At 38.1% G+C, this 27,564-nt stretch overlaps 1 protein-coding gene across 1 annotated transcript; it reads left to right on the top strand.

Moving 5' to 3' along the window:
- Window positions 1-1,757: 1,757 nt before the first annotated feature.
- LOC131694979 (igLON family member 5-like) lies at window positions 1,758-27,236 on the top strand (the record flags this gene model as incomplete). The annotated part of the gene is made up of 5 exons (XM_058983515.1): window positions 1,758-2,328; window positions 2,622-2,740; window positions 25,767-25,952; window positions 26,803-27,007; window positions 27,105-27,236. Coding segments are annotated over exons 1-5 (712 nt in total), but the record flags the coding sequence as incomplete, so codon positions are not given.
- Between the last annotated feature and the right edge of the window lie 328 nt (window positions 27,237-27,564).

Raw genomic sequence — 27,564 nt, 5'->3', positions numbered from 1 at the left:
ATAAAGTTGTAAACTAGTTCCGTATAGAAAATCGAATTGGTAATGTCATGGCGGAAACCGTGACCGAAGTTCCCAAAAATTAAAAAACGAATTCACTCAGGTTTTTTACATGGTTTTTTGCGCGCTTTTCATCTACGCGAATTTTGAAATTTACGCGGTTTTCATTTACGCGGATTTTTGAATTTACGCGGTATCCATTAACGAGGTTCCCGTTAACGCGGATTTTGCAATATACGCGGTTGTCATTGACGTAAATTTTGAAATTTACGCGGTATTCATTTACGCAGATTTTGAAATTTACATGTTTTTTGCGCGGTTTTTTTACGCGGATTTTGAAATTTGCGCGGTTTTCATTTACGCGGATTTTGAAATTTACATGGTTTTCATTTTTAAAATTTACGCGTATTTTAAAATTTACGTGGTTTTCGTTTACACGGCTCCACCGCTTAAAAAACCTGAGTGTATTTCCACTAACAAAAGTGTTATGCGGGCGTTATCGAAGGGAAACTGAACATAATTTTAAAACACATGATTTGTGCTCATGATCCCGTTTTCGTACAATTGCCAATGTCACGATTTTTGGAACAATTTTTTTTTCCAGGTAGTTGTTTTAGTGGGTCGGGTGGCTGCCCAACCTCGTTCCCTGAGTGAGTTTTCGAACTTCAAAAACACACACACATACAAAAAAGCACATACGTAACAGGAACATACGCAACACAAACATACGTACAAAAAATTACTCAATTCGTGAAACGGAGTCCATTGGTAAATGAGAATCGGTCACCCTGCTTGGTATTTCTTTTGCAACGGATGAATGGCCGGTTAGGTTAAAACCCGAATAAAGAAACATAAAAAGTATCTCTTCCAGAAGTATAAAATTACGAGATCACAGAATAGAAGTCAACCGTTGAATTTCTTTTCCGTTTATTCGCCTTTTTTGTGAAATGTTTAAAGCGAATAGAGCTTCAGCTAATTGTCTATACACTTTCCGGTCGCTTTGTTCAGTCTGGAATAGTCAAAATTTAAATCTAGATAGAGCTTAGAGGAAATTGTATCTGCATAGGCTGTATGATCTAGTTCACCTTCAATTGTTCACTGACTACTTCAACCGTTTAGGGACGATGCTGCTCCTGCCGTAGATTCCTTCCTGTTCCTTGGTACGTAGTCAGTGTACCGTGCGCCTTGAGTGGAATAATTGGTAAAAGTAGAAAGGCAGGGTGAAACGCGCCGATCTCTGTACAGCAATAGAATGTCTTTTTTTGGTACTGAAAAAACTGCTTTGAAGCTGAAATTAGAATGGCATAATAGAATGAGTGGAATGTTTCCTCGAATGATTTAGCTTCGGTTATTCCGGTACCGGAGTAGAATTGAATTCGTTCAAATGTGGGGTTCCTATATTTTTGTGTAGCGAGTATTTTGCATAATTATTTGATTATCTTGGGCTAAATTTTCAGAAACTTTTGCTTATTGCATATTCACTGATTCTTTGAATACTTGTGGGCTCTCCTAAGGCATTCCTTCCGAGGGTTCATGGTGTAGTAATAAAATAAGCAACCTTCACAGCTTTATATTATTAATTATGACATAAATCATTGAAATTAATTATGTGAAGTATCATTCTATCCGTCGTTCGAAATTCGAATCGAAACATTATACTTCCATAACCGCTCCAAACCCCATAACCCCTTATACTAAATAAAAACGAACGCACATTCAACAGTGTACCAACTTCTCCATTACAGAAAACAATCACCATAGCGGTCGCCATTAAAATGTAACAACCAGCAAACCACTGGAAGCGATCATCCTCGGTAACGCGCAACGCTGTCCGACAGGAGGAAAATTGGTCTTTTCCTACCGCCCGCCCATATCTGCTGGCAGCCAGCCCGATAGCATCAGCTGCACACCAGGACTACGCTTCCGCTGCAATTAGGGATTGCTTCACCGAAAAAACACTCGACTCACGGTGACGGTGCCGGTTAGTGCAGTGCAATTGTGAGAATGCATTCGATAGAGCGGTTTAGTGGTCGGAGTGGAGCACACTTCTAGACAAGGGGTAAAAACGGAACAAAGAAGAAAAAGTGCACAATAGTAACGGTGGAAAATAAAAGCATTCTGGTTGGAGATCTGTGTGGAGAAAAGTGCTGGAAATCGGTGCTCATAGTGATAGTATAGTGGTTCGGGTGGGAGCATAAATATACCAAAGTGGCGCGGAAAACTGCAACGGGAGCAACAGAGTGCCGAAACGGAGCCTAGAAATGGGACACATAAATTTTGTGGAGCTAAAGCTTTTGTTGAATGTACTGTTCGTAGCGATACTGGTCCACGGTAAGTTCTTGGGTGGCTGTGAACGCTTTACCCGACACACAGTGCTAGAAAGGAACTGGATTTATTCAAATTAAAAGCGAATGGGAATATTCCCGTCCACGATGATAAATTGTCATAATTGTTTCGCTGCCTTAATTTGTTGAATTTAATTATGCAAGCTCTTTCTCTCGCGGATGCAAACAAAGCGAGCAGCAGGAAGCACACAACGGGGACTAACAGTATTTACCAGAACTGATTATTTTCGAAATAGTATTTTATCCCGCAAACACTTTCTTCGTTTCTTCTTTGTTTAGGTCATGGCTCACAATCTGATTCGCAGCCGGAGTTTTTGGCTCCACTTGATAATCTCACGGTGACGCAGGGACGCGACGTGTCATTCACCTGCGTGGTGAACAATCTAGGACAATACCGGGTAAGTGTAGTGCTTGCACATAGGGTGTCTTAGAAATATTTTTTAAAAGGGGAATAATCTATAAAATAGTAGTAAACATGCCAAACTACGTGGTGATTTTTTGAGATGCGCTTTCTGGAATTGTTGTTATGGCCATAGCAGGTTTTTTTTTCATTTTCAGATATAGGTACAGCGAGCAGCAAATCAAATGCTAATTAGTTAAATTTATAACTATCGTGGGCAACCCGTCTTAAAACTTTAATAATTAAACATGCGTTCTCAATAGAAAGGTATTGCAATTGCACTGAAAACCGACTTTTTAACGAAGGCCCGGAGGGCCGAGTGACATATACCATTCGATTCAATTCGTCGAATTCGGCAAATGTATGTGTGTATGTGTGTCTGTGTGAATGTACGCGAACAATTAATGGATACAATATGCCCTTTCTTTTGGTATTGTGTTTTTGCTGATTAATCCCCCTCCGAGTGAGATATTTTCATAAATTTTCTTGGAAGTGATTCTATTGAAATGATACTGTTGCGGCACAGCATCATTTTCGACCATCCCCTCAGCTTGTCATCTTCATCGATCATGGATCGATCTAGACATGCACATGTGAGCACAATCTCACTAACGATAGTGAGAAAAACGTATGGGATGTGAGAATGGACACTATGCATCATCCGTGTTGCCAGTTGTGCTGCGTTTAATTTATGCTAATTTAAATATAAATAGATTTTATGATTTGAACCAAATCGAGAATTAGTATGTAGCTAGCCACCGCTCTAGGCGGTCGATCTTCAACCCGTCTTGGGCTTAATCAAGAGTTACCCGTCTTAGGCTTAGTTAAAGAAGTTACCCGTCTTGGGCTCAGTTCAAAGTTTTACCGTCGCTAGGCTTAGTGTGAATAAATAAGATAGATGAAAAAGTGTTTTTATTTCTGTGAAGTGTTCACGAAAAATCCTGCTCGAAAGGAATTAAGGAGTCGCTGTGAAAGGAATCTCAGCTCCCTACGCTCGATGATATGATTTCGATAAAACGAATTTTGTATTTCATTTTTCTATCTACAACCGCTAGAAATAACCATCGAACAATTCCAAGTTGGCTAGACGGAACTTGATCATTTCTCGGTGCAAAAATTTTAATTTGCGCGAACCTTCTGACTGCAAATTTTCTAACTTGTAACCATCGGATCGATCTAAAACATATCTCGGAAAATGAAAATAACTAATTGGAGTTATCAAGCAACGACGTAGCCAAGAGGAGGCTTTGGGGTCTAATACCACCCTCCCTCCCATCCAAAAAAAATTGGATCGAAGTTAAAAATGTATTGATGTTGACTAATTTCTTAATGTTTCTAATTATCTGATTAGTACATTGATAACCTGTTGTTTGAAACATCATGAGGACATTTGAGAAATTGTGGGAATGGGATCCTGATCTGTAACTGATCTATTGGTCCTGATCTCACCGTTGACTAATCATCTCAATATCAAATACCTGCATGAACACATTTCAATAGAAATTCATCCTAGAATTCTGAAATCAATCATAATACTCAGATTTCCTATCATATTGAGCTCACTTTTGAAGGGGTAATACTGTTTTTTTTAATAGCAAGCGAAGTTGATATTGATTTAATGTCTATGAAACATAGAACTGCCACCGAAAAATTGCATAACTTTCAACATTTGCTGAGCATGGTTTTGTTTTGAGAATGCGTAGTGTTGAGACGAATATGTAATATGATTAATAACGAGGATAACACTTTTCGAAATTAGAGGGATATTTATGAAAAATGGCATTTTTTGTTCGACTCTCGCAGGTCCTGATGAGCATTTGATTTTTGTTACCAATTATATGAATAGGTAAAATAAATGTTCGCAAACAGTAATTTAAGGTCAAGATCACATCATTTCGAAACCCCCAATTTCGAGGGCGTAGTATTTTCGAAGAATTTTACAACGTAAAATGGCACGTCATCTCATAAAATAATTTTGTCTTATACCTTCCAAGTATGTATGGAGAATTTACTCTTCAAACAAATTTAGTTCGAGACAATGTCTTCAGCAAAGTTTTCGAAAGCGCTTTTACAAACCACTTTGTTGGAGACATGAATACTCTATGTCTTTAGGGTATCGAAATATTTTAGGCTATTTGTGAAAGAAAACGTTTAAAATAAGTTAATATGATATTACTGTTTATGATCAGTCTATTCTACTTTTCATTAGCAATAAAATTTACATTTTGTCCAGGGTTTGAATTTATGAGGCTTGAAAAAACTGGATTTACGAATTTAGTAAATATCATTTTTAGTTCGATATACTCCTTACATGTAGTATTCAAACCTTCAACAAAATTATTCTAAATGACAGTCTCAACTAATTTGCTAATGATACAAAGTCTATTACTATTTGTTTTTGATGAATTATTTCTCTATAAATTACTTCTAGAAAATTAAACATCCAAATTATTATATCAGAAGATGCGCTGTTCTATGTTGGGAAACTTCTTGGAAGTTTTAAAACTTCAAAGATGACAATTTCGGAATAATGTCATTTTGACAGTAAGTTAGATTTTCACCAAACTCCCACCAAACCAAACTTCTGGCAAAGCCGCTGACTTCAAGTAAGTAGAATCAAAGTCGTTCTACACTCGTCCACAAAAAATTTCTCTATTATAATACAGTAAAGGCCCGATTTTAGTAGTCCTCCATTTTGTCGACCTCATATGAAAATATGTTTGATGGGCTCTAGCAGACGAAAATGGCTGAATTCACGTAAATGCATTCTTGAAAATATTTTCTTTATGTTAAAGATGCAAAAATTTAAATTTCAATCTTTTTTGAATTTTACGCTGGAAGAACCCTTTAAGAGAGATTTATACCAAGTAATCAGTAATGGTTAGGACCCTACATCACGGTACTAAAAGAGAATATTTTAATATTTTAATATTTTTTTTATTTTAATATTTTCGGTTTATTTTAAAGAAAGAAAAAATATATCCAGATTTAGTCAATGTCTCCATTTCCTCAGCCTAAGGTACAATATGAGGATGATAAAAACGGGTATTCATTATATTTATTAATCACTGTGTCCCTCATTGAAATTTGGCGAACCTGCTCCCAAGGGTATCCTAAATTAATCGGTACATTTGAGGGTTTGTATATGTTGCGGTTCGAGAAAGTACAGGAACTTTCGTCATCCACAGAATTTTTTTTTTGCGATTTTAAATTTATTTTTATGCACATGTTTGGAGCATGAATATAAATGTAAAATTAAGTTCCACCACAAATATACACAACTTTTCGTGCTTTCTTCAACGAATTTTATTTTAATTTTACACGTTGATTGAAGATTACAGTTTCATCAAACGGAATACAAATGCACTTTAATGTATTATTAATCCAATATTGCTGTAAAATAAATGACATGTAATATTGCACGAACGAAAGTGTGAAATCATGGGGGTGGGCGTAGCGTAGTTGGTAAATCGATTGCCTTGTACGCAGCGCACCTGGGTTCGCGTCCTGACCCCGCACATAGGGATAGAAATTTTTCTTAAGAGATTTTTCTAACCCGATGAGGCGAATGACCTTAAGGTTAAAACCTCTATAATTGAAATTAAAAAAAGTGTAAAATCATATGCTTTTTGATGTTCCCATTGAGCGCATCGAATTCAACTAAATTTTAAATCAAATGTCTCTGTATGTTTACATTCGTATTGACTTACAAGTCGTTCAAATTTCTTTATTTTTTGGTGTGTATTCAATGTTACAAAAACTTATTGAACAAACTTTCACTAATAAGTTTGTGAGTGAATTCTTTTTAATGAACGGAGCAGCTACCTTCGCTCCACAATGCAGTTTATTTTTCATGGCTTGCGATATAGAGTTCTATGTAAATCATTTCACACACACTAATTGGAGGTTTTTTTTTCTTCCAGCTGTCATATATAAAACTGTCAGCCAATTTAAACGTTAGAAATAGCTCGTCTATAGTATTTATAATGTTGTTCAAATTCTCTATGTCGCTCTAAAACTTATTCCGGAGACGTACAATACCGGTTGGTCAGTTTCCATGATCAAAATAATACGACCAAAAAGCTAATTTTGATTTGTTTTCCTCCAACAATGACAGGTGGAGGAAAACAAATGGTTGATGATTCACGATTTGGAAAGTGAAATTTCAATTGTTGAGAACGATTTTCTTGACTAGAGTGGAGAGCCATGAAGAATTTGGCAAAAAAAACGATCCTCGAAATGTCGAAAAATATGCAAACGCTTTTCTACTGGAACACTTTCTGGTTAAATAGGGGGCACAATTTTGCTCAATGTGAGGCCACTTTTCGAAAAAGCTGATATCGAAATAAAATTTGAAGTATGCACGCATGCACTTCTGAGATAGCGTGATAGCAAAAGCAGCAATTTTAACTCTCGGTCGGGTTGAACATTTTAGTAAACGCTATTGAGAGTATGTACTTTAAATATATGAACATTTTTCTTGGCTCAGCCCTTTTAGGAAAAATCAGTGTTCCCTACATAATACATACATAATGAAGAACTTAGATATTTTTTTAACACAGCATTAGTAATAATTCATTTTTTTCGCTTTATCTTTGATTTGGTTTAGCCTTTGAGATTTCTCGCATGCTGATTTGAGTATTTCTATGAGTCTTGTCACTGTCTCATGAAGTATGTGTTATCAAAAACATCGCGAGAAATCATGTTCTAAATGTTCTCAATAGATATAATATCCGAAAAGAGTAATGAGAGTTATAAGAAATGTCTCATCACACTGTTAGGTGGATTAAAAGCGTTTTTGCTGTTGGATAAGGAATAACGATTCATTGGTTAAGAGTCTACCGCTGTATCTCATAATTTTTCTTTGCGTTTGACATTAATTCAGTTTTACTAAAACTGAAATGAGCACGTCAAGAGTGTTCTACTTATGATCGGTAAATAAGCAAAAGAATAATCATCAAAATATTTCTCGAAGCAAATAAAGATTGGGTAGCTCTTTTCTTTTGAAGTTTCTATGGAACCAGCAGTGCAGACAGCTAGCTGAATTTAATGTGCCTATCATCAACGCTGGGCCACTAAAATGTAACTTTATTGTGATTAAATCACTGCTGCATACCATTGAAAAACCAATCTTTCCACAATTATCTTACAAAAAAATTAGTAATATGCAATACGCCTCCCTAAGGAGAAATTTGGTAAAAGAACTACTTTATGCGTTAAGGGAACAAAATAGAACCAAAGATCGAGGGGTTTACGTTTCGACTTTGTCTCCTCAAAATCTGGTACTTGACCATGGCACCAGACTGACGATACGAATTAATTTACTGGCGAAAAGCAAGGTTCGATTTCAATATGTCTCATTTGCAAATGGAACCACTTCTCTCTCTCTCTCTCTCTCTCTCTCTCTCTCTCTCTCTCGGAACATAGGTAGAAATCGTTTTGCTATTTCCACAAGCAGTGCTTCCAATTTTGTACTAGTGTCTATTTGAAACGTTAGTCAAATGTCAGTTTCTGAGGAGACAAGGTCGAAAAGAAAACTTCTTAGTGGTAGAAAGAAGGAGTGTTGGCGGTAAAGTATTTTTGGTGAAAAAATTTTGGTTCACAAAAAATGTTTTGACGATACAGAAAATGTTAGTCTATTCAGTCAATTTCCATAAAAAACGCAACATTTTAATTTTTTTCCCTAAATTTTCATTGTAAAATCTTGAAAATTGGATGAGTGATAGTGAATCTTCAAGCGGCACCTCGAAAAATTGCTGTGTACACTAAAACGCAAAATCTCTTGGACCAATCCACAGAGGTTTTTTCGTTAAAATCGTTCGATCTATTAATTACGCCTAAATCGTTAAATTTGAATCAATGACGTTTTCGGAGGAATTTGTCTACACTTTAAACCGTTTCATATGGTTTCGTTATTTTAATGACAAAGTTGTAGAAACTAAGTCTTTATCTAAAATATCTTCGACATTATTGCTGGTTGTTTTTTTTTTTTTATTCATTTCGTTTATTTGATAGGCACAAATGCGTTAGCTTGGCGGTGCCAAATACTTTTGTTTTTACATTTTGGATATCTTAAAACTAGGAGGTTACAATGTTGAAATATTTTTTTTTTACAAAGGAAAAGAAAATTTACAGCTATCTTAAGACTAGAAATAAGATTCAATATACAAAAGAGGGCCAAAAGATTTTTTTATGAAAAAATTTAAAACAAGGGATTCACTTTGATATACAAGAGGGGGAGTAATAGTATTTTACGAAATATTTTACGGTTATCTTAAAACTAACAATATAGTTTAGTACACAAAAGGGGGAACAAATATTTATGAGAAACTTCACAGAAATCTTAAAACTAAGGATTCAATTCTATTTACAAGATGGAGGACAAGAGTTTCAATAAAGAGTAAAAATTATAGCTATCTTAAAACTAGGAATACAGAATACTAATTTGAATTTTTTAACTAAAACTTATGCTTGGATATCCAGAGGGTGGCTTATTTCCGCATCAGTGTAGCAGCAGTTGTATCAAGGGACAGGGGAGAGACAGGGAAAGAAGAGCAAAACTTGCAACTTTCGCTCGAAGGGGGGGGGGGGGAGGGGGATCAGCGAAACAAATTTGCGCTTCAGTCTAGTAAGTCGTCGAGTACCGGATTGGCGGATTGTATTCTTCGGACCCGCGGGGAATACTTCAAAAGTCATCGGACCTCGAGTCGCTCTCGCTTCAGTTTCCTTCTATGCAGGCGTAGTGGTAAGGGCGACGGCGGTTACATAGTGGCACTCTGGAGCTGATCGGTTCCACAAGGCAGGAGGAAACTCTAAAAACGAGAAATAAAAGAGAGGGGCTAAATTGGGATATTTATCGTTTTTATGAAGGTATAAATAAGGGACATATAGGGGAAATCACGTTGCCAGCATATCTCGGACTGGTACATTGGGTGGTCTACCTCGGGCCCGAAGGGATTCCTTTAACTGAGACCTGGCGTCACAATACCCGGCGCATACCCAGACAACGTGTTCGATGTCGTGATAGCCCTCGTCACAAGCGCACAGACTACTCTCCGCAAGCCCAATACGCCGCAAATGCGCATCCATGGTGTAGTGATTGGACATAAGTCGGGACATTACGCGAATAAAATCCCGACCCACATCCATCCCCCCGAACCAAGGCTTCGTTGATACCTTTGGGATAATCGAATGTAGCCATCGTCCAAGTTCCCCATTGCTCCACGAGGTTTGCCAACTGTTGAGCGTCCTCTGACGACAAATACTAAAAAATTCGTTGAAGCAGATTGGTCTTTCGTATATGTCACCATTTAATGCGCCCACCTTTGCTAATGAGTCGGCCTTTTCATTGCCCGGGATAGAACAATGAGAGGGGACCCAAACAAAGGTAATCTGATAAGATTTTTCAGATAACGTACACAAGGACTCCTGTATCTTCCCCAGAAAATACGGTAATTGCTTTTTAGGCTTCACCGCACGAAGAGCCTCGATAGAGCTGAGGCTGTCCGAAACGATGAAGTAGTGATCTGTGGGCAGAGTGTCGATGATCCCAAGGGTGTACTGAATTGCAGCTAACTCTGCGACGTAAACTGAAGCGGGATCATTGAGCTTGAATGAAGCGGTGATAGTATTGTTGAAGATACCGAAGCCAGTGGACCCATCGAGATTTGATCCGTCAGTGTAAAACATTTTGTCGCAGTCGACTTCTCGGAATTTATTATAAAATATATTGGGGATCACCTGCGGGCGTATATGGTCCGGGATTCCACGAATCTCTTCCTTCATGGATGTGTCGAAGAATACAGTAGAATCAGAAGTATCTAGGAAACGGACACGGTTGGGAGTATATGAAGAAGGATTAATGCTCTGTGCCATGTAGTCGAAGTACAAGGCCATAAATCGGGTTTGAGAATTAAGCTCGACGAGCCTCTCGAAGTTTTCAATCACCAACGGGTTCATAATGTCGCATCGGATGAGCAATCGATATGAGAGTTCCCAAAATCGATTTTTTAGCGGAAGAACGCCCGCCAGCACTTCGAGACTCATCGTATGGGTCGAGTGCATGCAACCCAAGGCAATGCGCAAGCAACGGTACTGGATTCTCTCCAGTTTGATGAAGTGTATGTTCGCAGCGGAGCGGAAACAGAAACACCCGTACTCCATCACCGACAATATCGTTGTTTGGTACAACCTGATCAGGTCTCCTGGGTGAGCACCCCACCATGTTCCAGTTATTGTTCGGAGAAAATTGATCCTTTGTTGGCATTTCTGTTTCAGATACCTAATGTGACATCCCCAGGTACCTTTAGAGTCGAACCAGACCCCGAGATATTTAAATGTGAAAACCTGGTTGATCGTTGCACCCATTAATAAAAGCTGGAGTTGCGCCGGCTCACGCTTCCTAGAAAAAACAACCAACTCAGTTTTCTCCGTGGAGAACTCAATACCCAGCTGAAGAGCCCAAGCAGACAAATTGTCCAAGGTATTTTGTAATGGTCCTTGCAAGTCGGCAGCTTTGGGCCCTGTAACAGAGACCACGCCGTCGTCTGCAAGTTGCCTTAGCGTGCATGAATTGGCAAGACAATCGTCAATGTCATTCACGTAGAAATTGTAGAGCAGGGGACTTAGACATGAGCCCTGGGTAAGACCCATGTAGCTAAATCGCGATGTTGTTAAATCGCCATGCGAAAAGTGCATGTGCTTTTCAGACAACAGGTTTAGCAAAAAGTTATTTAAAATTGGCGAAAGACCATGCTGGTGCAGCTTCTCTGACAGAATGTTGATAGAAACTGAGTCAAAAGCCCCCTTAATATCCAAGAAGACTGATGCCATCTGCTCTTTGTTAGCATAGACCATTTGGATTTCTGTAGAAAGCAACGCAAGGCAATCGTTCGTCCCTTTGCCTTTGCGGAAGCCAAATTGTGTATCTGACAGTAAGCCATTTGCTTCAACCCAATTGTCGAGGCGAAACAAGATCATTTTCTCGAATAACTTCCGAATACAGGACAGCATTGCAATCGGCCGATACGAGTTGTGGTCGGAGGCTGGTTTTCCTGGTTTTTGGATGGCGATGACCTTCACTTGCCTCCATTCATAAGGGACAATGTTACCCTCAAGAAACTTGTTAAATAAATTCAACAAGCGCCTTTTTGCAGTGTCAGGCAGATTCTTCAGCAAGTTGAATTTGATTCTGTCTAACCCTGGGGCGTTATTGTTGCACGATAAGAGAGCAAGTGAGAACTCCACCATCGAAAACGGTGTTTCGTTCGCGGTATCGTGAGGAGACGCGGCGCGGCACGTTTTCTGTACCGGGACAGAGTCCGGACAGATCTTCTTGGCGAAAGCGAATATCCAACGGTTTGAATATTCCACGTTCTCGTTGGTACTATTACGGTTACGCATACGTCGAGCCGTACCCCAAAGAGTGCTCATCGCTGTTTCTCTCGTTAACCCGTCGACGAACCGGCGCCAATAACTGCGTTTTTTGGCTTTCATTAGACTCTTCATTCGCCTTTCTAACGACGCGTACTGTTGATAGCTAGCGGGTAACCCGTCTTCCCGGAAGGCCCTATATGCAGTGGACTTTTCCGCGTACAGCTCTGAGCACTCTTTATCCCACCACAGGGTGGGAGACCGTCCATGGGTATTCGCGCTGGGTACTGGTTTAGTCTGAGCTTGATTCGCACTGTCGAGAATCAAGCCAGCCAAAAACCTGTACTCTTCCTTCGGAGGAAGTTCTTGAGTGGATTCGATTTTAACGGATATCGCGGTCGCGTAACTCTTCCAATCAATGTTCCGTGTGAGGTCATATGAGACATTGATTGTTTCCGATGGTCTTGAACCGTTAGCAATTGAAATCACGATAGGCAAATGATCGCTACCGTGGGGATCAGGGATCACCTTCCACATGCAATCTAACTGTAGCGATGTCGAGCAAAGCGACAAATCCAACGCGCTTGCGCGTGCTGGTGGTGTAGGAATCCGCGTCATTTCTCCCGTGTTTAAGATGGTCATGTTGAAATTATCGCAAAGATCTTGGATTAATGTTGATCTATTATCATCATGAAGACAGCCCTATACCGTACCGTGCGAGTTAAAGTCTCCCAGAACTAGCCGCGGTGCCGGTAAGGATTCCGTGATATTACAAAGCGTTCGGTGCCCTACCGAGGCTCTAGGAGGAATGTAGATGGAAGCCATGCAAAGGTCTTTACCTTTGATTAAAACTTGACAAGCGACAATTTCAATGCCTGGTGTCGAAGGGAGGTTAATTCGGTTGAAAGAATAGCACTTTTTGATCCCCAAAAGTACTCCTCCATAGGGGTTTTCTCGATCCAGACGAATTATATTAAAGTCGTGGAAGTTGAGATTTATATCGGAAGTTAACCAAGTTTCACATAATGCGAAAGCATCACATTTTAAACTATTTAGTAAAAATTTAAAGGAATCGATTTTCGGGAGGATACTTCTGCTGTTCCACTGTAGAACAGTGATCGAATCGGTGACCTCGTTGGATGACTTAGCCATCGAAGGATACGATCGCTGCAAGGAGGGGCCATTTAGTAGTCAACTGCTTCAAAAATGTTTGCACTATAGGGAGAAAACGTATCAGAAGGCTTTTAAGAGGATCAGTAACATTGAAAGCTGTGAAAATTAAGTCCACTATGTCAGAAAATTTCATTAGTCCGCTACTGGACTGAGTATCTGTTTGAAAAAAGGGGACACTTGGGGTTTTGGATGTCCCTGGAAGTGGTGGGTACTCCTTGTTAGAATTAATATTTCCAAGTCCTGGAGCAAATTGCTTCGGCTTTTGTGCATCACTTCCGTTGGATTTATTGGTTGTAGATGGCGCACTCTGAGTGGACGACACCTTGGCACCCTTACGAGGCAATGTAGGGGAGGCTGGATTTCTCCTCTTCCTGGATTCCCCTGGGTTAACCAAAGATGTTCCCTCTCGTGGGTCGTCAGATTCTTGCTCAACGTTAGCCAAACCAGCAAAGGGATTTTCGGACAGGACAGATGGCGAAGCATTCTTTAGCATTTCTGCATAAGAACGCCTTGAGCGTTCCTTAAGGGAGCGCTTAATTTTATCCCCGCGCTGCTTGTACGCAGGACATGATTTAAGAGCATGTGAAGGGCCCCCGCAGCAAATACACTTTTCAGTTTCTTTGTCGCAAGAGTCATCCTCATGCTCTCCTTCGCATTTGCCGCATCGTTTCTTATTTCCACAATATGTGGCTGTGTGGCCCAACTGCTTGCAATTGCTGCAGCTCATGACTCGCGGTACGAACAGGCGAACTGGTAGGCGAACCTTGTCAAGGAGGATGTAGTTGGGAAGAGAGGACCCGGCGAATGTCACCCGAATCGAGCCTGATAGAAAGTAGGTAGTCTTACCTCCCTCGGTGTTTGCGGTATACAATTGTTTGCATTCCAAGATCTTAATCTGTTCAAGTGAGGGGTCCTTAAAGCAGCCAACCCCGTGCTCCAACAGTTCTTCGCATTTCAGGCCCGGTTCGGACACTACCCCATCGATTTCACAGGCCACACAAGGCACGTATGCTTTAAATTCCCGCGTAAAGCGCTCACAGCAAGCAATCGCGTTTGCCTGGCCGAGATCACTCACTAGAACACGTATCTTGTTTGCCCGAACACGTGTTATCTGAGTTACGGCCGGGTAATTAGCAGTCAAATCTCGAGAAAGTTTTAATATATTAACCGGTTTCTCTCCGGTCCGAAAATATACCACCCATGGCCCAGAGGAACCTTCTGGGTACTGCTTTATACGGGGAGCAATGCGAGTATTAGGGGGATCAGGGACTTCCATGATTACATCAGATGGTATTTCGCCCTCGGCCATTTAAGCACGAGGGCAGAGCGTTATATAAACGGGAATGTGTCTTATTATTTGATTACAAGGTAGAGTAAAAGTAGGGAAAAGGAAAGAAAGCAAACGAGGAAAAAAAATAAAGCAAAACTTATCTGCAAACAACGTCGATTGTTCCGCACCAGCGAAAACAATGTACTGGATTTACTGCCGGCACCAGCAGAATGGTAGCTAACGAACGAACAAAGGATGACCTTGAATCACTGAAATTTACACACCGAACACCACTGTGAAATATAACGATCCGTTCCGTTCAAAGGTTGGGAGACGTATGATTGCTGGTTGTTGATGGATGATCCTTTTACAGACCATTCAAAAATATAACTTTTGAAATAATATTCTAATAACTTTCTAAATTACAACAATGGCTTCTCTCGTGTATTTTTAAAGTAATTTAGTGATTTTTGAAAAATAAAGTGTTTCAAATGGTGATTGTGGAAACGGCTGAGTTTACGTCAATAATATTTTCGGACAACTCATCGAAAATAGCAAGATTTGTCGTTTGCTGCTGTGATTTTTGTGATTAGTCCTCCTATAAGTGAGATTTTTCAACAATGTTTTTGTTTGGTAAAGGAAATGAGCTAACGTCTTTAAAAAAGTAGTTGAGTAGATTACTTTCACGAATGTTTTTGCTGAATACATGAAGACTCTTCTTTAAATGCTTGTGAAGTTATAGCTCGTTATATTTGGATGGCCTCCAAAAACATGTTTTTTAAAATATCTTTTCAATTATCATTCTTACAGGTCTCATACATTTTTCTCATCTCGAGTATTTTCGGAGATATTGGACGTTTTTTGAAATATAATAGTTATTTAAAATAATCTATAACTCTACTGGAAACAACGATTGACAAGGAAACTCTATTGAGTTTCATGATGTTGACGTAGTACTTTTTATTGCAACTATAGCTGGCTGCCTGTTTTTGCTCGTTCAAAAGTTATTATCTTCCAAATCGTTTGCTAATTTTACCAAAAATTACTTAATAACTTCTAAGTTGCACAAGATAGACCAATGATCTCTTCTGTAAAGATATGTAGCTTAATAATACGAGCTTGACAACTTTGTCGAACATACTGAAGCTTTATCTATGGTATTTAAGAAGTTATGTTGAAAGAATGTTTTGCAGGGGTCATTCACAAACATCGGTCAATAACTTCAAGTGTACTATAAACAGAGATTTTTGGTCTTCAGTAAGCATGTTCGCAAACACAAGTTCTTCAGTATTTTTAAAGACCTCATCTTGTTTTTTACACTTTGAAAAAAAATTCAATCAAAAAACTCACTTCAAGGGAGATTAATCACTTTAGGGTAAGGTGGGGCAAATCCGACCGGTGGGTAAACCTGACCCCCCTCTGTTATCGAAAATTGGGAGTACTACGCGAACTAATATCAATGTTGTCGTGTAGAGCATCGAAAATAATCATAATGGGGGCATGACAGCATTTTATTAGTCTACATTGAGATGCTCAAGCTACAATAGGTGTGTTTTACAACTTTTGATTTGATTTTTGTGCATCATTGACTACAGGATATTACTGATTGTTAAAGTGATTGCATACAAAATGTAAGTGGATTTAATTTTTTTGATTAAAGTCCTACAAAGTGCATAGATGAATTTAGTCCAACTTTTTTCAAAATTTTTTTTAGTTGCATCGTAATGAAAAATGACGCGATGTGGCAAATCCGACCTCTAAATAGTGGGGTAAATCCGACCGCTTTTTTGCTAAGAAAATGTTTATTTATCAAATTGAAATATATTTTTATTGTAATTATTTATTCTTTTTTTGCATAATGGTTCATAATTACAAACTAAAGACACAAAAACGTGGTGAATATAGTATTCGTCGAGAAATGGCTCCGATGCAAACGGGAATATCTTTACGTGCTACTGCCAGGGCCACCGAGAGTGGGGGGGACCGGGGTGTTTCCCCGGGCCCGGTGTTTTGAAGGGGGCCCGGATTTTTAACAGAAACTAAAATTTTGACAAATACTGTTTCGACAAAAATTTATTTGAGAATATAATTAAAAATTCATTATCTTGTGTATGAGGTAACTAGAATAGCGAAAATTCTAAATTACTGCATATTTGATATCAACTATGTTTATACCAACCTAATTCTCGCATCGAAACAAGATCAGACTCGGACTTTGTACATTGAATGTCATGTACGCAGCTCACCTGGGTTCGAATCCCAACACCGCACACAGGAATAGAGATTTGTTATAGGAAAATTCCTAACCTGAATGAAGAAGCGAATGAACTTAAGGTTAAAATTCCTACAATCGAAACAAAAATATGATCAGACTTGTCTTCAAATTTCGCCAATTTAAAATCGATTTTTTTGATTTATTGAATTTCCAATCTTCGAAAGCACTGGATTAGTATCGAAAGTAATTATTGAAAGAAAAAAACCCTGCTTAGTATTATCACACCGGTTTTGAGGGGGGGAACTCCGTGTCTTTGTTCAGGTAAATCCGAATTCGCCCGGAAGAATCCATTGGATTATTTTGCGTTGCCCTTTTTTACCAGGAATCGCCCAGCACCTAGTCCTCATAAACATCATGCTCGGGTTGCAGGCCCTAATTGTTAAGGAGGGCCCCTCTTGGTGTTGACAAATATTATTTTAAAAGGGCTATTTGGGTTGACTTTACCCCATTGAACCTTCGCTTCAATGGATTAATATTCCTCACAAAGATTCTCGAAAGAAACTGAAGTGTGATTTCACAACCCGTGTTTTTTTTTACTGAGGAGCAGAGCAAAGCTCGCTCGGGTGATTATCCTTCACAGCAAAAGTGGTTGGTGCTTTTGGATTCTTTGTGAATATCCGAGAAAGCGAAGTACTACACCCCACGAATTCAACAAATCTGGTAACAAATACAAAAACATACAACTAAATGTGAACGGCACAGAAAGGTGGTGTGCTTTACCAAAACATTACACTCTGCGGTGAATCTGAAGAAAATAAGATATTTTTCCTCCTAGTGCTACGAGCTACAAAGGAAATAAATAGTGCATATTTATTGTCATCAAAAACTCTTGATATAGCAAAATAATTCGAAATTATTCCAAAAATTTAAATTTAAAATTTAATATATTTGGTTTGCCGTTCATTGATAAAAAATTTATAAAAAATCATATTCAGATGCGAGATGATACATAAAAGATTTTTGTAAAGGGGTCATACTCAAATGACGTAGTTTTTTTTTGGCGCTTTTCGACTACCAATTCCCCCTAGCAAAGAGGCCAGGGATGAAAAAAAAATCGTTTTACAATTCTTTCAAATACGGCCTTTTATCAACATTTTCATTATAACAGCAAATTGCGTACACAACAAGCCCCTTTCGTGACGCGCATGGTGTTAATAGTTTTGTTTTGAATTTTATATTTCATGGAGCATGAAAAGAAGATCTCTCAGTTCACAATCCTGCAGCTGCCAATGATTCTAAGAAGCATACGTTCAACGAAATTACTAAATTGTGTTTGATTGATTTCGAAGAGAAAATTTAACTCTGCTACCAAACTAAATCAACTAGTTAGCAAGATTAGCTGACTAATGTAGCAAGTTAAATCCGCATACAAAATCTTTTCGTTTTGGAGGAGTGAGCGTGAGATTTTGAACGTCGCTTCCTAAACGTAATGATTTTATTTTTATTTTTGGACTATATCCTAGAAAGCAGTTACAACATTCTTGTAAAATATTTTAAGGTATGCTAACACACCAACACAAATAAAAGAATAATTCTTTTTTTATAGGATTATGAATGTTTTCGAATCCAGAGTAGCGTAAAATCCAACCAAAACCCTTATTTGAAATTTGATCCATGTTTCTTTTTTTTTTATTCCTATGTGTTTTTTTTGTTAAAATTTCATTGATCTATTTTTTCAAGTTGTGGACTGTTTTTGTATTTCTACAATTGTAAGATTCTGTCTTTTTTATCTATTTGCATACTTTTAATTTATCCATCTTTTTACGTTTCTTACTTTTGCTTTTTTTTTTCTATTGCTATCACTATCACTTACTTTAATTTCAAGTTTTTTCTCTGTTATTGTTTTATATTTTACTACCCTGTTTTTTTATTTGTTTCTTTTGTCATTCCATCTAATTTTTAGAATTTGTCTATTTACTAAATTTATTCTTGTCATAGCCTTTTTCTATTTCCTTTTTTTCATATTTTTTTGCATTTCCAAAAGCAATTTTACTTATTCAAATTCATTCCAATTTGTCTTAATGTTTAATTTTTTACCTTTCTCCTATTTTCTTCCTCATTTTGTAGTTTTTAGCTTTCCGTTTATCGTAGTTTTATTTTTTCCCATTGTTCATTCAATATAATTTTATTCATTTTTTATACCTTTTTCTTAAGATTTAATTCGTTATTGTTATTTCTTTACATTTTCCATTTAACATATTTTGAAAGTACTTTTTCTGTTGACCATACGTTCCTATACGTCAACATTAATTTTTTTTTTATTTTCCTAAAAAAACATTTGATTTATCTTTTCTTGATTCTATGCGCACTTTTTCTTAATTTAACATTTAGTTCGTTGTTTGAATTTATTTCAAATTTCATTTCTAGTACTTTTTCTATTCTTTAAATAATATCCATTTTATTCATTTTTTTCGTGCTGATATCTTCATTTTTGTGTTTCTATAGTATACAATGTTGGCTTTTTTCTACTATTTTTTGTTTTCCATTTTGTCTGTTCGCTCCACTTTTGTTTCTATACTTCCAATTTTCTTTTTTTTCTTTTCATCATTTCAATTTTTTCAAAATTTTCTGGTTCGTCCATTTTTTTTAATTTATCTATGGTTATTTTATTGTCTTTTATATATACTTCTCTAGTTTTATGCATTCTTAATGTTATATTTATTTTTTCGATTGATTTAAGTATGTCTTGTTTTTATTGTTAATTAAATTTTATTATTCTTGATTTATTTTGTTCACAAGCCCTACACTGAAACAAAACTCTGGTGGAATAACAATGACGAGGGCTGATAACTCCTTTTTGAGTTCGCAAGCGAATATTAAAACTAGTGGTGTACCTTGCTAATAAGAGCCAATACTATTTGAACTAACTCACGGTGCACTTCGGTAACATTATGGATTTATTCTTAATTGCTAACATGAACTCTATAACCTACGTGACGTCACTACGTTCTACTTGCAGCTTGGGTTTTAAGTTATGCTGGTATGCTAGGGTGATCTCGGGCTAGGTTTCCGGGACTGCTGTCGATTGCTTGTAGTAGTTGAAGTCGATACAGGATATTAGCGTGTCGTTACGGGAACCGATGTAGTTGTCATTTCGGGGAGGCAATCACGTGGATGTGATGCGAAAGCTGCCTTGTCGTGACGGAATTGACCACGTGGTGTAGGGCCGAATTCCATGAGCAGGTGCGATATTGCTCTCGTAATAGCGTCTGAAAACCGTGTACAATCTGTCCGCTGGTCCTTATTTGCGTTGAGTCTTCTTCACCGTGATAGATGGCTTATTCAGATACGGTCTCTGATGATAATTTCTGTGAATAGAGCGACTTACGGACGTAGATCCGAAGCCACTACTATTTTCTAATATCACTGGGAACCTACCCAGCAATATTAGAAAATCGGCCACATTTCTTATCGACCCTAACCTATACCAGCATTTTATAACGTTTCATATAAATTACCTTTTTATTTTGAGTACACTTTTTAATTAGCTTTTAACAAATTTCGTGCCTTCAGCTTTAGCCAATTTTACACTATTAGATATAAAATTTTAATATACATACATTTTAATTACCAAAACTGTATATATTTTAGCACTTTAACTACCTATTAATTTTTTACTTTTAACACCGTATGTATCTGTCACCTCCTTTTTTCATAATTTATTAAAATGGATATTGGAAAAATCGGTAGAATTTCACAGAAGATAGTATAGTTTCTAAGTTGCGAAGTGAAAAGTGCATCGGACGTGTTGTTATAGTGGTCATCTGAACGAGGAACATTGGTTGAAAACTTACAGAATGCAGCATCAACCGCTTTGCACTAGATTGTGTTTTCAAAGGACATTCGATTAAGCTAAGTATCTAGTTACGGTTTGTAGGAATTGTTGATAGGATTAGAAGTTTGAAAAATATTTGTGTTTAGTTTTTCAGTTCGCCGCATCACATTAGTGAGCAGCATTAGTATGAATGTGTGAGTGTGATGTGTTGATTGGCGAGAATGGATGAAATTAGACTTGCTACAGATGAGGACGATATGTAGCTTGTAAAAAATTCTCATGAGGTTCAACACTTTTTTGAAAAATTGTTTGTAACGTCTCAGATGGAATGCGCCACTGATTGATACTTAATTTTTTGTATTGTTTTACTTATTTTTGGGCCTTTACTTTTGGTGAATATACGCGAGTAAATAATAGTGTCACCGTATTGGTGATCGTTTACAAAGATTTGAATCTGGGAACCAGTGACACCCAGCGATGCCAACCTTCCAGTTTAAACTGGATTCTTCCAGTTTTTTACAACATACAGTCAAACAGACAATTGGAAAAATCTTCCATTTTTTTTTTAATTTGAGCCAGTTTTTCCAGTTTTTTTAAATAAATATTTATTTAGTTTTTTCTCACAGATTGTAACTTCATTCATAGAATTTTCAAGCAAGCGATAGGATGATGCTGAGTGCCCCAGAATAAGATTTTAATCCATGTCGTCGCAGTATGTTTATGTTTATTTTTCTCCTTTGACTTCGGCAACCGAACGCCGCGCGTAGTTAGCTTGCAAGATCGCAATTTATTTTGCTTTTTGGCGCGTCTATCGTAAAATTTTAGAAATGTGAATTTGCCGATATATTCGGGTATGGAAACATCATAATAAATGTCGATCAGTGTTGTCTCCGGCAAAAACCGTACTTATATAGACGTTGTTTTTATTCACTCACACGATTCACTCTAAAATGTCACAAATTGTTTATTCTTGATATTGCTTCTCGATCATTTCCCACTTTACTTAGTCTTTCTCCAATCACGCGCGATCGTACCGAATATCGAGTATAGATATAAGATTAACTCACAGTTTTAGCACAGACCTACCAGACATGACACTGAGAACAGTTCACTGAATAAAACGTGATCATCATTTCAAATTTAAATTCGCTGTCCTTTCGACGTGACGGTACATTGGTGTGCAAGTTATTATGGGCAAATGCACCCAACAACAAACATAAATTAAACGGAAGTCCGATTAGACCTTAGGCTTCTCTATGGGCAACTCCACTATATGAGGAAACTGAGCTATGGGTAGGTCATGTTGCCTAGAAAGGATTATCTTAAACACAGAAAGCGATGAGGACAATCTGATCCGTGCTGTAATGTGGACTGTTCCCCACAAGTTGTGCTGTAGATTGTGGAAAGTGCTTGTTTGACTAAATTGAAATTGAAGAGAATATTTTACACAATGCCATTTGATTTTCATTATTTTATTTTCAACTGGATTACTTTTAACTCTTAACAATGTGTCAAATAACTTCCTAATCGACTCTCATTTGATGGCCTGCAGGAAAACATGCTGAATTAATTGCGAACTCTGTCAAAATCATCGTCGCTGCGGTGCATTTTGATGGCCACTGCTTCCTGCATACATTGCTCCTCTAAAGTTTACCCTCGTTTTGTTAACAAAAACAACACCTTAAAGTTTTGATTTCAAGACGAACGGTTACTGCAATCAATTGTAGAGCACCAGTTTATTTTTGTTTGTTCCTAACATAGTTCATTTAGCACAATAACGGCAATAACAAAACGCGGAAGCTTAATGGTATGTGTTTGGGTATTTTTGTCAATAGAGTTCTAGGAAAACCATTTTACACACACCACTTTAGTGGTTTGTTTTCCTCCAGCTGTCGTATGTAGAACTGTCAGCCAATTTAATTATTTGAAATAGCTCGCATAAAGTATTTATAATGGTACTGAAATGCTCTTTGTCGCTGTAAAAGTTATTCCGAAGACGCACAATGCCAGTTGGTCAGGTTCCATCATGAAAATAATCCGACTGAAAAGTTATTTTCGATTTGTTTTTCTCCACCTATGACAGGTGGAGGAAAACAAATCGTCGAACACACTAATACAGTTACAGATTGTCAAGTACTCTATTATGTCATGTGGTCGCGCGCCTCTTGCGGTGAGCACGGAAAGCTATGGAAATGGTAATCTAACGTTTGAAAAGGCCGGTAAATTTTTGCAACACTTTGGTGATCTCGAGTGTCATGTCTGATAGGTCTGTGGTTTTAGCAATACTCCTACGGCCGGCTGTTTGGAGTTCAAATTGCTGTAGTTTAGGAAAAAAGGTAATTACTCTCGATGGCCGGCTATCCAGAGTTTAAACACAAGAAAAACATAAATAAAAGTCTTTTTGCTTTGAGCATTCGTTTACTCGAATACTAACCATCCCACCGCATAAAAACATTCATTTCGTGGTCACATTGCCTGCTTGTGGCGAATCCTAGACCTATACCTGTCCTTCAATCCAACTCCGTAATACCTATGGAAGCGTCGCTGAGTCGGGGGCCTTCTCTAAGTAGGTATTACATCAACATTTCTTATCCTATCCTAAGTATCGGTGAAGATGGTCGTGGCCGGCAATAATGATTCTCATGCTATTTGTTTACTGAACTCAAAAGAGATAAAGTTCATTCCCGATCATTTATCTCACAAGCAAGATGAGTTGAACTACCTATAGGCAACATGATAATTGTTAGTATGCAATCTACGAATAGCACCGTGCTTCGCAACGCAACGCGCAACGCAACGTATGTATCTGTCACCTCCTTTTATTCATAGCAATTTTTATCCTTAGACTCAAGAATATTTTAAACTGTAAATAGTAAGACAATTATTAACACTGTACACCAAGTTTTTAAACAAATAAACTAACCAGAAAAATTTAGAATCGTCGCGCACTTCTAACTTCGTTGGTATTCACGGACAGAAAGAAGGTTCAGTATTTTGGCTGAGCGTATTGAAGCGCGATCAGTGAGTCTGATTCGGAGAAACAGCGAAATCACCCGAACTTTGACAATGATTGTGTTTCCGCTCAGCAGCCGTTATTTGGTCGCTTCACCCGTGGATTGCCCTCGGCGATCGATACCCTAACCCGCTGTAAACAAATACCACTCTTGCTGGAATGCGACTGTGAGTACCTTCGGTGGTATGGAGAGAGGTTTTGCTAGTCAAAATGAGGGTCGGACTTAGGGTTTGGGAACTCACAAGCAAGTCTAAGGCTCATTTCACTGTGGCAGAGCCAACAATTTGGAATGGTAACCGACGGTTACAATCTTTTTCTAGTTTCCTGTTTTCCTTTATCAATTTTTTTTATAGGTTTCGTTTTGGTTTTTCTCGATTGAACATTTTTTGACAATTGACATTAATTTGTTTATTTGATTGATTTTGTTGTTTTTAGCTTTTTTGTACATTCTTTTAATATTTAGTTTTCCTATTGCTTTTTTAATCTTTTGCCGTTGATCGCCATTTAGATATTTTTAATTTTTATAATTACTACATTTTTAATCTTGCCATTTCCTTACTTTTATAAATACTATTAACAAAAATGGCGCTTTTCAAAGTCACCAAAACTGTCGAAGAGGTATTAAAAACTCCCAAAGTATAAAAAACTCTACTTTTTTTCCTTAATTGGCACTACAAACAAATAGAGCAAAAAAATGGTACATAAACATAAAATTTCAGTGTACTATACATAATATCTGTGAACTCCAATGGATTTCAAACATTGACTTTTTTGTACTCAGGCAATACACAGTGGTGGGGGCCCGTACGTTGGACCCCCGGGCCCGTATTTTCTCTTGACATTGATTGACATTGAAGCCCGTTTTCTTAATGTTACAATTCAATAACAATGTTATTATAACATAAATTCATTGATTTATCATTGAAAATTCATAAATTTGGGTAATATCTGTACTAAATCCACCAAAAACATAGGCGGTCTGGTTTATCTCACCATTTTTGAAAACAGAGCAAATATCGTTCAATTGGGACATTATTATATGGTAATTGGATGAATATACTAACACTCCTTGAATTTCAATGACAATTTCTTGGAAAAATGTGTCTTTTTACCGAATTTACCTTGCCCCCCCCCTCTTTCCCAATTTGCTTACTCAACATTACTGTATTAATTCTTCCTGTTAACAAAATTTGACGGGGTGGGTCTATGTACCCCTAGTCACGACATTGTCAACCTGATACAAATTCACCATAGATAAACTTTAAAGAACAGTAACATCATCGATAGTTGCTTTTCTATCGCTGATAACTAGTTTAGAGCTGAATCGAAATTCAATTTTATACACCACTTTCACAATCAACGGGAAATAAAAACTCAATTGAAAACATACATTGTGTGTATCTGAACCAAAAACTTTTTCTTTATTTTCATCCTAGTCACGCCGACTAAACTTTCCATGATCGAATCCAACCTTCTCTCTGTCGATCGTCCGCTTACTAAAAAAGACTTTAGAATCTCCTGCCTGCCTGCTGCTGGCATGGGCTGCGGTTGGGGTCAACTGCGTGACTCAAGGCTTTTTCTGTCTATAAATTGGCTCAAAATTGATTTTGGGAAGTTTATTAAAAGTGTTTTCGATTTTTCATCAACTTGTTGTGGCAGAGCTAGGTTTGCGTGTCATGTCGTGCACGAGTATCTGCCATCCGCAGTAGTAAATGAAATCATTAATAACGATTGAGGGAACTTTGTGTTTTCGAACACTCGGTCGGCGGTGGTTGGAAGTTTCGCCAGGAATGAAAATAATAAATACTTCGCCATTTAAAATTTTGCGTGTCAGCGCGCTATCTGGGAAAATGTTCTTGTTTTTCTGCATTGATAAACTTTTCATGGTCCTTGAATGAATGGCGAGAGGGTGCCGCCAGAAGTTCGATCGGTGTCCTTTCCAGAATGTTTTTTGTTCACCAATATCAGCGGTCCGAAATCGAAATTGTGGCAATGAATTTTTCATCGGCGGTGGGGTTCGAAAAAGTTTTTTTTTCCAGACACGATTTTTCACTCCAACATCGCCTACTTTGGGTGTGATTCGTTGCACAGCAGTTGAAACGATAAGTAGCTCATGATTCTGCACATATTCTCTTGTCTTTTGCAGGTGGCTTGGATAAAATCCGACTCGAAGGCAATTCTGGCCATCCACACCCACATGGTGGCGGTGAATCCGCGCCTGTCGGTCACGCACAACGGACACAACACCTGGAAGCTGCACATCTCGCACGTACAGCTCAATGACTCCGGAAGCTACATGTGCCAAGTGAACACGGATCCAATGCGGCATCAGGTGGGTGGAATATCCTTTGCGCTTCGCGTAACCAAATCCCGTCAACTGACTGACGGTGGTGGGTGTCGGCAGTCTATTTGAATGTGGTTTGCGAAACAGGCCAGCCAAATTTTACGTATTCATAACATAGCACTTACCGTATAGGACAGACAGGTGGGCAGTGTGTCGGAAAGCAGATGGGAAATATTATTCAAATGATTTGGAGAACAGCCAACACAATGGCAGCAGTATGGCTGCCTGGGTGCTTATAGTGAATGTCAATGATCGCGGCTGTATTATATAACCTCAATTCAATGAAAGCGAAGATAAGAACGGTTCATCTGAACAAATTTCAATTTTTTAAGCAGCATGTACAACATGCAATGTTTTGATTTTGAAGATATACCAATAATAAAAAGAACTAATGACGACATCAATTTTTACTGCCATTTTGTGACATTGGACACGTTGTCTTTAAAGTTCGTACAGATTGCCAACAAAAATAATTTTTTTTAAAGAAAATTTTGATTTAAATGACAATTTAAATCAAAACGCTCAAAACAAAAATATTCCAAAATATAGTTTTCAAATAATTTTAGATTTGGTTTATTTAATAAATTGTGAAGCTCCTTTACCTTTTCATAAATTAGAAAATAGGTTTTTCAAAATTCTCTGACTCCGAAGTAAGTTACTGATTTCACCAGTCAATCTGCCGCGCACTGGAATCGGGTTCAATGGACCTTATTATTCGAAGATTAGTACTTAATAATAATTCCCACCACCAAGCCAGAACACCACTCAACCAATATCGATTTTTTTTTTCGATTACCGATTACCCTACTAATCTTACAATCAACATTTGTTTTCACAGTCCGGAAATCTGGACGTGGTAGTCCCCCCGGACATATTGAACACTAACGATCCGAACAGTGCCTCCCTGGAGGAGGGAATCGCCAACGAGGGCGGCAACATTCAACTCGTGTGCCAAGCGGTCGGGGTGCCTCTACCAAATGTACAATGGCGCCGGGAGGGTGGCAAAGATATCGTCGTACGGTCCGACGGACGGGAGAAACAAGGTAAGCTGTCTGGACCCTTGACCGACCCGACGGTCAATTGAGTATTTAGTGTTAATTAACAAGTGTGTAATTAAACCTTTGACCCTTTTGTCTGCAGTGGTGAAATTGGTTGAAGGAGAACGGTTGGTGCTGAATCAGGTGCAGCGAACCGACATGGGCGGGTACCTGTGCATCGCTTCGAACGGAGTGCCTCCTTCGGTTAGCAAGCGGTACGACGTGCAAGTAAACTGTGAGTACTACTTTTGTTGTGAAGTGTAGTTGATAAATAACCGTACTGAGAAAAATATGTGCTACTAGTTGAATTGCTTCCGTCCATCATTTGTCACGGATTTCAATTTTGCTTGTAACACTGCTATGATTTATTGCCATCGCTTTACTGTGACCGACTGAGAAGGGTCAGTTCTGATGGAAAGTCTTAGCACAGAAAAAAATGAACAAATTCGTTTTCCGACCAACCGACAGCCATCGTTCACTGGAAAGAGTGGAAAAAATCATTCATGCTGGTCTGCCAATAAGTGGAGCTGTTCTTCTGAGAATGATGAACTTGCTTTTGTACA

This window comes from Topomyia yanbarensis, unplaced genomic scaffold (genome assembly GCF_030247195.1).
Source record: "Topomyia yanbarensis strain Yona2022 unplaced genomic scaffold, ASM3024719v1 HiC_scaffold_219, whole genome shotgun sequence".
Taxonomy (NCBI): Eukaryota; Metazoa; Arthropoda; class Insecta; order Diptera; family Culicidae; genus Topomyia; species Topomyia yanbarensis.
Note: the sequence above shows the minus strand (reverse complement) of the source record. Positions and strands in the feature narration are given on the sequence as shown.